Below are 12202 nucleotides of genomic sequence, written 5' to 3' on the forward strand. Positions count from 1 at the left end.
ATTTGTGTTGTATTTGACTGATGTTGAAATTTGAAGTCAAACTTATCAGTCTTAAGCTTAAAGATGCTCCACCGCCAACAGAGCATAAACGATACTCATCATTTGAACAATAACTGATGTTTAATCATATATATATATGTGTCTAATTAGCACAAAAATACATATAAATAATTTATTTTGCTTTTGGTACATGCACAATCAATACTTCATTCCATATAGGGTAAAGTAACATGGATTATTTTTGGCAGGCAATTAATTAATTTTAGGATTTTTATTTTGAAGTAAGATAAGAAGCGCAAACTTTTAAATAAGGTTAATGGTGTAAATAAATTAACTTTTTTAACTGAAGAAAAAGACTAATTCATCTGCTCCCGTTTTTGATAGTGAAAATATTCAGATTTGGTTTTTGGTTAAAGGGACATAACTCTTACAAGATTGTGTTCCAATACTTAATGATACATGGGTCTCTTGGTATATAGACTTGTATCGAGATTCATTCCAGCTTTCATCGTCAAGACCGCTGTACATGTTTCTATCTTTCGTTCCAGTGATAATGTTCCTCACAACTTTGAGTGTAAATTAGAAGTATATTGCCACAAACTCCATGAGGATCTAACCATAGCTAGTACACCAAAGAAATTACGGAAAAAAATCAACGATATTTCCGGGTCTGTCGGGCGGAGTGTAGGAAAACGATTGTCAGGACTGGTAAGTTTCGATTATCAGAAATGAAAGGCTAAAACTGCCATCTTTTGAAGAGAAATACAGCTGTTCATTTCATTTTAGAATTGATAAAATAAAGTCATGATGAGGTCAATCACATACTTTAAGAATTTTATTCGAATTATTAAGATAATTAATGTAATAAACCTATTTCTATGGTATATGTTGGGGGCAGAGAGAGGGAAAGGTTCATTGTTGTCAGTTCAGTTCTGTATAAAACATCAATGTCTTTGTACTCACTTAGAAACAACACTACAAGTGTTCTAATGTCATGCTGTCCATGTTGGCTTCTCCCATTGTATTGTATCTTGGCATCATGAAATCAGGTTGATAATGTTACCTAAATAATATAAACTATCATAGATACGATATACTGGGTAGATTCCACAGCATGAACAAAATTGGAAGGCATATTTCAGAGATAAAAAAAAATCAATTCTTATTTTTATCTTTTCAGAATGATTCTGATATTATAGGAAACATGGTTTTGTAAGTATTTTCTTCTTTGATTTATAATTACAATTTTGTAAAGAAAAAGTTGAAACGTTTTTTAAGTTCTACTTAAATTTTTTGTTGTCTTCAAGAAACTAACTTTAACTGTACTTTGTGACACCCAACCAATCTAAGTGTCAATACAATGTATTTTGAATGAAAAATCAATTCATTTTGCAATGTATCTACTGTAAATGTAATAATTTTACCGTAGTAAAATTTAACTGCAAATGCATTAAAATTTAAATTCTTATTAATTAATGCAGATATAAACTAGTGCGATTCGGTGGTTCAATACCTAAAATACCCTTTTTCAAAATATACCCTTTTTCAAAATTAAGCGCTATATATGGCTTAGCCCTCCAAAGACCATATGAAAAGCACTGAAATAAAACTACCACAAGAATAAGAACGTTTACAGTATGTTGCTGTTTTATCAATAAACTGTAAAGGATGTCTTTAAATATTCAGAGGGCCAAGGTTTGAGTTGGTGGCAGAAGGTACGATGGAACTGAAGGATGTGGATGATTCCGTGAGGACGTTTGATCTCCAATTAACCTCAACAAGCCAAGCTGCAGGTACGTGACGGAAGATTCAACAAATTCACACCCAACTGATATAGCCGGTTAATGTCGCATGGATGTGTTTTCACGATTTTGAGGGATATTGCTATCATTGTGAAAATTTGATTAGCAATGTAATAATAAATGGTTAAATCATGTATACCTTGAAGCTTAATTCTGGGAATCTAAAAAGTGTAAAATTGATTTTCTCGGTTTTACATCAAATTGGGAAAATTTTTACCCACAAAAATAACTGGCTTTGCGGTAATTCTTTGGCTAAAATCAGCTATTAACGAAAAAAAAAAAAAAGGTCAGGCTTCACCTTTTTGTATTGTTGCATAAATGCCAAATTAATTAGGGTTAATATAGCTTAATAGTAAGGAGATAAGGGGAAGCAACTCTATAAATTATTTGAAAATCCTTCAAAATTTAGTAATGTTCGAACCATTGATGGGTTTCAACTGTTATAATTTTTTTGCTTAATTGCAAAATATTGGTGTATGTGTATAGTATTATATTATTCTGTATCACAGTACCTTTGTTTTTAAAGCACTGTAAAAAGAGTTGATTATAACTGATATGATAAATTCTTGTATTTTCACTTGACATTTGTGACCTACTTTACTTGATGAGTGTGACCTACTTTTACAGACACTGGTTGTGAGATCCCATTGTTCGGCCATTATTGTTGTCGTCTCGCTGCTCAGCCCGACTGTCTGGTCTCTCCCGAGGTCACAGGTTACCTCAATATACAGGTACGTCAGGAATCCAGGTTTGCTTTCTCTGTGGCTTTGAATTTGGGATGATGTGAGACAAAACTAGGATTTGGGCAAATTTTAAACTATGAAATAAATCATAATTGAAAAGAATTATTTATTTCAATTTCAGCAAATTTTATTTCATAAAAAAATATGAAAAGGAATCAAACAACAGGCTAAGCCTATACATGTTCTCTCCCAGGTATAGTTTATGTACTTTTGAAGTAAATGCGCAAATATTGAAAGTCTAAAACTACATTATATATTATATTTTATTGGGAATAGGACCAAAACTCTGGAACATATCAGTATGAACAATTCTAAGCTGGATGAATCTCTTCTAGAAATAATTGTCTCTCCTGGACATTTGAATTGGTTATCAGACAGTTAAACTATGGTAGGCTGTATCTTACAAAGCTTACTGATCTAATTTTAGGAAGATGATGACCTTGCCAAGTGGAGGAGATATTGGTGTATTCTCAGAAATCTACAGCTCTCCTGCTGGATGTCACCTAGTGATACAGAGGTCACCGATCCACAGGTCACGGTACCCGTCACAAAGGTAGGTCAAGGTCATTGGTAGGTCAAGGTCACAGTACCAGTCACAAATTTAGGTCAAGGTTATTGTACCAGTCATAAAGGTTGGTCAAAGTCATTGGTAGGTCAAGGTCATGGTACCCACCACAACGGTTGGTCAAGGTCACAGTGCCTGTCACAAAGGTAGGTCAAGGTCACAGTACCTGTCAAAATGTCATTGAACCAGTCATAAAAGTCTGAAGGTCAACGTTACATAGTTTGCCAGATTGGTAGGTCCAGGCCACATACATATAATATGTCAGTAGGTCAAGGTCACAGATTATTTTGCACAGTTAGGTCAAGGTCAAAGAATATTGTCATAGGTCAAGGTCACACTACATTATACTACATTAGTAGGTTAAGGCCACATAATGTGAAAGGTAGATCAGTGTCATAGTGATAGAGTTTTCATGAATATTTGTTTTATGAATTTATTTCTAAGTTCTATCCAAGTTTGATTTTAAAGAAAATCTAGAAAAAAAATATGGATTTATGAAATCTTATATAAACAGTGTTCTGTATTATGTTTTAGAATACTCAGATAAGTGATGCTGACCCCAGGACTAGCGAGAGGTCACACACATTCCACATAAAGACTGTCCAGCGGCGCGGCACATTTCAGCATACTCTGGCCGCAGACTCGGCCGAGGATCTCGGTAAATGGTGGGACGGTCTACAGCAGCATCTCCTAGACCAAGGTAAGGGCAGTGAGGAAAGGGGACATTACCCTGGGGTAGGATATATAGACAAGGGACATACCTCAAGTGAGATTCAGACTCAAGGGATAGAAATTTGGGAAAATTTCTTAGGCCAGATATTTGGACAAATGACATAAATCTGGGGTAAGGTTGGAGACGGATAAGATTCATAGATAACTTTTGGACAAACTTCATGATGAAATGCATGGACAAGGAATATACCAATTCCAGGATTGGGTAGAAATGAAATAATCTGTGGGGTAACATTCAGGATGATCCTGGGATGTCTCTGTGTTCACTTTTTAAGAAGTTTGCTCTTTCTTATATGATCTTTGTAGGAGACCCATGGTTGATAGTAACCCAACCCTAAGCTACACTTATCTCCCTTGGGCAGGGGTTTCAATATCAGGCGGTACCCGGTACTTTTTGCCAGTTAAACCTAGCCGCAGTACCGCCTAATTTAGGCTAAATTAAATTAGATAGTATACAGATAGAATAGAAAAGTGCCTCCTGAAATTGCAATTGTACCGCCTCTCCTGAAAGATAATGAAACCCCTGCCCTTGGGACAGCTCAGCCAAGAAATGATCACTGTGCTGTGATACTATCCAACCTGACTATCCTAGTGATTTACGGTGATAAAACTAATATTTCTTCGTACTGAAGGTCAAGTTTGATATATTGCCATGAAAAACGGTATACTATAACTGATGCAGATTGCTAAATTTTGTTCTAAATTTTGTTCTTTGTAGCATTCTGGAAGCATGCATGTGAACATGTGATGCCACTGAAGAAAGCGTCGCCCAGAAAGAAGCCAGCTTTCCTCAGGAAAGGCTCACTTTATGAAGATACGCCTATAGAAGGTAAAAGTTCAAAGGCAAAAGGCCAAAGGTCGATCTTTGGAACCTTTATTTTATTTGCCTATTTTTATAGGATTGCTGTATATTTGTCTGGAGATCTTCTCAATACTTGCTTTTATTCCTAGCAAATTAAATTACATGTTATAAAAAATAAAACTTGGGGTTTTGAGATGCTAAAATGATGTGGCCGAGTACAATAAGCCCAACTTCCGGCCTTGGTGATGTCAAAGATATCGGGTAAAAATATGATAATTGAAATAATCTTAGCATCTTGAATAGACTGTAATACTGACATAAGACTATTATCGCTACATTAGGTAATATTGATTTTTGGTCAGTGTCAAACTTATTAAAAAAAATATGCTGTGTTCAAAAGAAGTCATTGTAGCCTAGTCTTGATTCCAATTTGTCAATGTTTTCAGAAACAACACCTGCTAAGACGACGCATGTAATTCGTGACTTGGGAATGGAAGACGATCAACTTAGTAAAATGTTAAACACCTTGATGGGTGAGGCCAAACAGATCAGGGGAGATGACTCTCGTAAGTCTTCGTCCGCTAATGGGAGCTAGTGGTAGTTGAGATATCAACATTACAAAAGTGCTATCAGGATTCCCGAATCATTTCAATCTTCAGGCTGTAGTTGAAGTCTATACCCATCAATTTGATCACATTTGATGTGACAGCTCAACCGTACAAGTATTTATATGTAGGTGTGTGGCGTTGATACAAACATTGAGTTATACATGTGAAATATTTGTGACGCCCAGGGACCAATATGTGTACACTAATCATCCTTAAGTCAAGTCTGTGTGGAGACTAAAACGACATTCAAAACATGTATCCATATATATTAAGTCACTTACCAAAATGTGTTAGTAGTTAGACACCAAGTTGGGTGTTGTGTCAGAACATTTTGTTGTTATGTTGTCATGACAACCAATGTGATCATGTACTTTGCTCGCTGACTGTCTTACAAAGGCAGGTGAGCTTATGCCACAGTATAATAACAACTGTTAATTGTCCAGTTTTTTTTATCCGGCTTTCACTGTCAACAAATTGATAACTCATTTAACAGATTATCTCAGAGACTTATATCAAATAAGCTGTATGCTGGGGTATAGCTACCAAATTTATCCACATGAACAAATACGGTCACAGAGCTAAGTACATTGTATCAGGTAAATTCCTGAATAATTGAATTAGAGGTAGACTGAATACCAGTTTATTGATCTGATATCAATTCATTAACCAGATATCAGTTCAGTGTCCTGATATTAGAAGCATGCTTTAAATAAATAAAGTTTATATGGAAACATAGTCACAAATTGAGCGACGCAGGCCTGTTTGGCCACTTGTGTTACAATATATGTGTCAGCTAATTCCCACCAGCAGCATTGTAAGTTTGCCGCCTAAACTCCCGCAGATTTCCCAAAGATGTTCGTTTTACATAATAATGATTATTTTTAAACTTTTTTTTTTTCAAGCATTATTTTGTATTCTGATTTTATATTTTGAATAGCACGTTTTAAATTGTTTCAGGTGAAGTAAAAAAAACAAGGCATTGCTGTCATTTGTATTCGAAATTTGTTCATATCTTTATTGTAAAACAATCTTATTTGAATCAATTTTATTTCTAGTATTAGGGAATTGAACTTCTATGGAAGATTTTTGTAATGAATGTTAATGTAACTAATATGCTAAAGTGCAATATGAGTGAATCAGAAAAAGAATTCACAAAATCGTGTTTTAGTTTTCTCTGAAGAGAATGAAATAGTCACTGACAACTTTGTTCTTCCCAACTTCTATACAGCTTGATCATGAAAATGTAAGCTTTCGAAAACCAATCAGAAATGAATGTAATAGTCAAACGTTCATTTTATAAATTGTACAAGATTATTTTACTTATCTTTGATACTATGAATTATTAGATCAATTATAAAGTCCATAAATGTTCACGGTATAATTATAAATACATGTATAATATTTGTATGTGACCATTAGCTATGAAGTGATGCAAAAAAATGTTGAGCAAGTGAATGAATGTAAAAAATAAAAATTGACATGATTTTAATCAATTGGAAAGATCAGATTAAAAACATAAAAAGTTATATCTGATCAAAATAAAAATGATAAAAAATGACTCATGAATTGTATTTTGTATCTGTAAACATACTCATGTTGTCTAGTGCTGACAGAGAATGTATTTATTTGCTTTTACCAAATTTTATGTTTATTATAATATTTGTGTCTTAGTTTTTGTTATGTTGGTTGATCTAACTCCATCAAATTACTATTAAACTCATTCACCCCTGAAAATTCATAATGAGTTCTTCCTGTCTTTGAACTGGAAGAGTCCAAGTGTGTTTTCAGGGGTAAATGAATTCAAGTGATGAAAAGTAATGTTGTGAGACTGATCAGTTGGCAACAGGATTTCATCGTTAGTTTGTCTGCTCTTTTGTATGTGGACCGATTCTTAAACTTGTTAAGTTAAATGTCGGAGAAAACAAGCAATATTTCTCAAACAAACAAAGCAAAGAATGAACGTATGATAATTACGAATGAACACAAACTGGCTACCAAGCAATATTTCTCACATAAGCACAACAAAGGATGATAATGAATATCTTATTATCATGAAAATACATAGACTTGTCATTAGACCCTAAGATGAGAAATTCTCTGCTGAATTATACTGAGTAATCTCCCGTAGTTTGAAACTTACAAAGGGACATAATCTTAAGGACAAAAATATAAAGCCAAATTTGATTGAAAATTCTGATATTTTAAACAATGGTAGCCAGTCTGGAGATGACAGATTCCAGTATGTTTGGAGTGAGAATGCTTATGATAACATTTAAGTTGAATACAAGTTGACTGAATCCTATGAATCTAATCTTTCTAATTTTTTCTATTTTGAAGACAGAAAGACAAAGGAAACTTCGTAATATCTGTTCTTTCAATGAAAGAAAACATGTTCTGTAAATTCTGGTTTTACAAGTTTCTCACCCATGCCATGATTTTCTTTGTCGCTGTAGACAATTTCTTTAGAAAGTTTATTATATACTTGCATCATCTAAATAAGACAGTAGAGTGGTCTCAAGATTAAATGTCAAATAAGTGCAATTTTACCAGTAATTCTTGCCCATGCGGTAACATTTTAACCTTTGAGGATGTTTTGTAATACACCAGAAACATTCATAGATCATGTGCAGTGCACTGTAATTACACATGTAATTTATTTTAGCTTAGGCAGATATAGGTCAAATGTGATTAATATTTGTTTCAAACATTAAATGTTTTTATCAAGGTTAGAACCAATTGTCCCTTACTTTTAAACTTTTATGACAGATTTGTTTTTGTTTATGAAAATGAATCTGTAGTAACAGTTGATTTGTTTTGAAATAATTTTTCTAAAATCAGTTTATTTTATCGATATTTTATAGAATCAAGTGTTTTACACTTTAAAAGTAATTATAGGAAATTACAAACGGTTCGGATGAGAATGGGTAGTTTAATATTTAAAAGTTTTACACAAAGTTATTAAGAACAATTCACCTAGTTTTAATAAATGATAACATGGGGGAGGTGTATTGTGTTTGTCCTTCGTCTTACTTCTTCTGTCTGTCCTTCTCTCCATGAATCACCACCAGGTATTGGGGTTTTCTGTTCTTCCTTATATCTCTCATTTCTTTTTGTACTGATTTCTGTCCTTTCTCATTCCTTTTGTACTTCTGTCTCTCTTTCCTTTTGTATTTCTATTCCTCATCCCTTCTGTATTTCTCTCATTTCTGTCATTTCACACTTAAACCTCCCACAAGTATGGTACATATGTTGTGTACTTGTCTGTCATTCATTCTGTGCAAATGTAACTTCATACTTTGGTCATACAGATGAGATGGAATGTAATGTACCAAAAATAGGTCACTGTGATCATTGACCTTCATCAAAGAAGAATACTTGTCCACAACACCTCTCAAGAATTTCTCCCATTCTATTTTTTTCTTATTTTTTTTTCATTTTATATTTTTTATTTCAAATGTGGGACCACTGCATTTGATACAGAATGGCAAAAAATCTTAGAAAATATAGAATAAATGTTAGAAAGTATGATAATGTCAGGTGACTTTTATGTCATTTACTTCAATAGCATTCACTTGCCTTTGGTTTTAGAGTATGACTGTAAAAGAAACATTTCCTGTCTGTTATTTGTTTGTTTGTATAATTATATAAATGTTCCAGATCAATATATGTATGAGGGTTGTATATATGTGTTTGAATGATTGCATAGAGGGAAGAAAGATATTTTTTGTGTGTGAAATATAAAACCAATAAAACGCTGTCTCATAACGACGGTACTATTTTATGTTCAACTTCTGACAATATTTTTCTCCATCTTTTGCGCAGATTTGGCCATGTAAGATTTTGTATGTGGCTTCAGTGTCAATTTTGATTTAATATGCAAACAGACATAGTGTACATACAGTAGTGAAAAAAAACTCAACTCAAGTTAAGAAATTCCTTGAAATCAATGTTGTTCAAAGTTTTTGATTTAATATGTAGGTTCAGGCACAGGTGTTAGAATTCTAGATATCCAGGGGTTACTATCACTATCATTACATCCACCCCTGAGCTATGTAATATTAAACCTGAAGGCAGAACAAAAAAAAGACCAATCACAGAGACTTCATTTTAAGATTTACAATTTCAAATTCATGCAATGTACCGTTATTTCATTCTTTTGAGCTTATTGAAGGACCAAACTACCAGTCTCATGTGTTATTGCACACAGAGACTTCAGTTTTGCTATGACATCATCCCAGTAGATATAACGGCAGTGATAGTAACCCCTGGAATATCGAGGGTGGGATAGTAGGAGAACATTTAAAAGAAAAATGGCTCATTTATTTTTCTTAACTCATTTGGACTTTGAAATAAGTTAAAATGTATATACAGTATCATGCCAAAAGTCTTCGTAATTTTGATTTTTTCTTATATATTCTATGTATTTTCACATTGATTCTTTGATTTTTCTTGATTTCATCTATTAGCGGATTTTAATCAATTTTGGCATACTTGTAGAAAATTATCTACACTTTCAGCTCATAATATTTGTATAATTTTCCGATATTTTGTTTTCAAAATATTTTTTTTTTGTGCACCACTAAACCTTATGACGCCATTTCCTTCTTTGTTCTTACAGAAATGGCAACAAAAAAGTTTTGCGTGGTAATGGAATACGGTTTTCTCAAAAAGTGCATAAAGGAAAATTATTAAATATTATCAGTTGAAAGTGTAGATAATTTTCTACAATTATGCCAAATTTTATGAAAATGAGATGAGATCAGGAAAAATCTAAGAAAAAAAAGTAAAATTCATAGAATATATAGGGAAAAATAAAAATTACGAAGACTTTTGGCACACGACTGTACCTTGTGAAGTTATTTAAAGCAATAAGATCAAGATTTGGCATTAAATCTGTAAAGTTTTAAAATTTTCTCTCCAATGCTCATGGCACATCATCAAAGACTTATTTCTACAAGATTTACATGAAATGAAACTATAAATGAATCCTTTATGAGGACCCTTTGCTCATTTTGAAACTGTTAAAAACCCAAGAACAACCATCAAGTAACTGTAATCTTTATATACTCATATCATTATGCCAGTATTAATTCATAAATTTGGGGAGGGGGGTGAAGAGGGTTGCTAAATTATAAAGGGGAATATAGAAAATGGATTTCTATTGTGTAACAATGTACACTATAGTAAAACAAAAGTTTAAAGATGCTCCACCGCTGACAATTTGTATTTTTTCACTATCAAAAACAGGAGTAGATGATTTAGTATTTTTCTTCAGTTACAAAAGTTACTTACAAAAGTTACTTACTTTAGACCATTACCACCATTGAAAAGTATGAGCTTCTATTTTTACTTCAAGTCAACAATATAAAATATAATTAATTGTATCCCGTAAAAATTCCGTGGCACTATATCCTATATGAAGGAAGTACTGATTGCGCATGCACCAAAGGCAAAATAAATTATTTTGATATTATGTTTTGTGTTAATTAGACATTTATATATACAAGATCAAACACCAATTATTGTTCTAATGATGAATATCATTTATGCTTTCTCGTCGGTGGAGCATCTTTAAACAAAAGTTTAACATTATGTGTGTTTTAAACAGGTGTTTATGACTTGGAAACACTGAAATAATGACTTTGTGTAGCGTTGACGTTACCACCTTGATATTTTTGCCAGTTCAATGATATTCTGATCTCTTTATTTCGCAGGCTTCCAATTTTTTTTGTTTATTTTTGTGATAATATTTCATTTTGTTTCTGATATCATCTTGTGAGAGAACCATACTCATACCAAAACACTTCATTAAAATCTAAATTGTCAACAAATTTGTTTGTTGTTATTGAATGGATCTCAAGATTTTTTCCGTTGTCAATACACTGTAGTTATTTTGTTGGTTTATTTTATAAGTTTTATGTAACAGTCAGAGTAATTTCAGGATTGGTCAGGTTTAGGAATGGAGGACACCCAGAGTACTCTGGGAAAAACCACTGACCTACATTTAGTGTCTGGCAACTATCCCCCACCCCAATGGATCTGAGTTATAGTATATATCAATATTGACCCACCAGAGTGCCCATAAACCATTTTTAGACGTTTCAGGAGACTAGGCCTATCTAAAAAAGACCTATGGGCACTGGTGGGTCCATATTGATATAGATCTTAGCTAATTCTTAGATCCTCGTGGTTTTAAGTCATTGTAAGTAAAAAAAATATACCAAAGGAAGAAGGATGTGCATAGTGATTATGTGATTATTGTTACTAGTCAAATAATATAGAAATGACTGTCGGTATAGCTAGCTAAGAAGACGACTTTCTGATAGAAGGGAAACAATCCTTACTGACTTGTGCTGCTCGTCCGAAATGATGAAAAGAGAACAAAAACACCCAATATATCGAGACGATAAGTATGGATATAAAGAGGGGTTCCGATCACTCCAGTTTTTACTATGAGATAGTACAGGGGTGTAGAGATCGTAAGTGATCGGAACCCCTGGAGTATCGAGGATGACCTCGGATAATCGTTGTCGTGTCAATTACTGCAATGGGCATATATTGCCTATTTTACATTTCTTCACTTCTTCTCAGACTGGCCTTATTCTGCCCTTGATTGATAATGAATCTGACGATTCTAGGCTAACACAGACCTGTTAAGTGTTCTATTTCTAGCTTCGTAATAAAGTTGCTCAGATGGCCATTTTGTAACATGATTGAATAAGCTCAGTAAACCTTGTTTCAAATTTCTGCTCAAGTTTGGATTAGATTGAGATAAAAATGGCACTGAATGTTCCTCTACAAGATGCTGCATTCTTTAACGATTTATGACTGACCTGAAAAATAACATCACATGATCACCCCAAGAAAAAGGCTCAATTGAAATCCATTAAAATTAAAACGAGTTCGGTAATTTCATAGAGTTCCAAAAATATCAGCTTAAACTGTTGATT

At 33.3% G+C, this 12202-nt stretch overlaps 1 protein-coding gene across 6 annotated transcripts in view; it reads left to right on the forward strand.

The window, feature by feature from the left end:
* LOC138335455 (rhotekin-like) overlaps window positions 1–8624 on the forward strand; it is a 35168-nt gene extending 26544 nt beyond the window's left edge. For all 6 annotated transcript variants that reach the window (XM_069284547.1, XM_069284551.1, XM_069284550.1 and 3 more), the window contains 8 exons: window positions 549–708; window positions 1181–1212; window positions 1687–1793; window positions 2430–2533; window positions 2973–3098; window positions 3645–3810; window positions 4561–4671; window positions 5091–8624. In XM_069284547.1, coding sequence (XP_069140648.1) covers window positions 549–708; window positions 1181–1212; window positions 1687–1793; window positions 2430–2533; window positions 2973–3098; window positions 3645–3810; window positions 4561–4671; window positions 5091–5239 — 955 coding nt within the window. In that variant the 3' untranslated portion in view covers window positions 5240–8624. The remainder of the gene's footprint in view (window positions 1–548; window positions 709–1180; window positions 1213–1686; window positions 1794–2429; window positions 2534–2972; window positions 3099–3644; window positions 3811–4560; window positions 4672–5090) is intronic.
* Window positions 8625–12202: the final 3578 nt, after the last annotated feature.

The sequence above is a fragment of the Argopecten irradians genome, chromosome 11 (genome assembly GCF_041381155.1).
Source record: "Argopecten irradians isolate NY chromosome 11, Ai_NY, whole genome shotgun sequence".
Classification (NCBI taxonomy): Eukaryota; Metazoa; Mollusca; class Bivalvia; order Pectinida; family Pectinidae; genus Argopecten; species Argopecten irradians.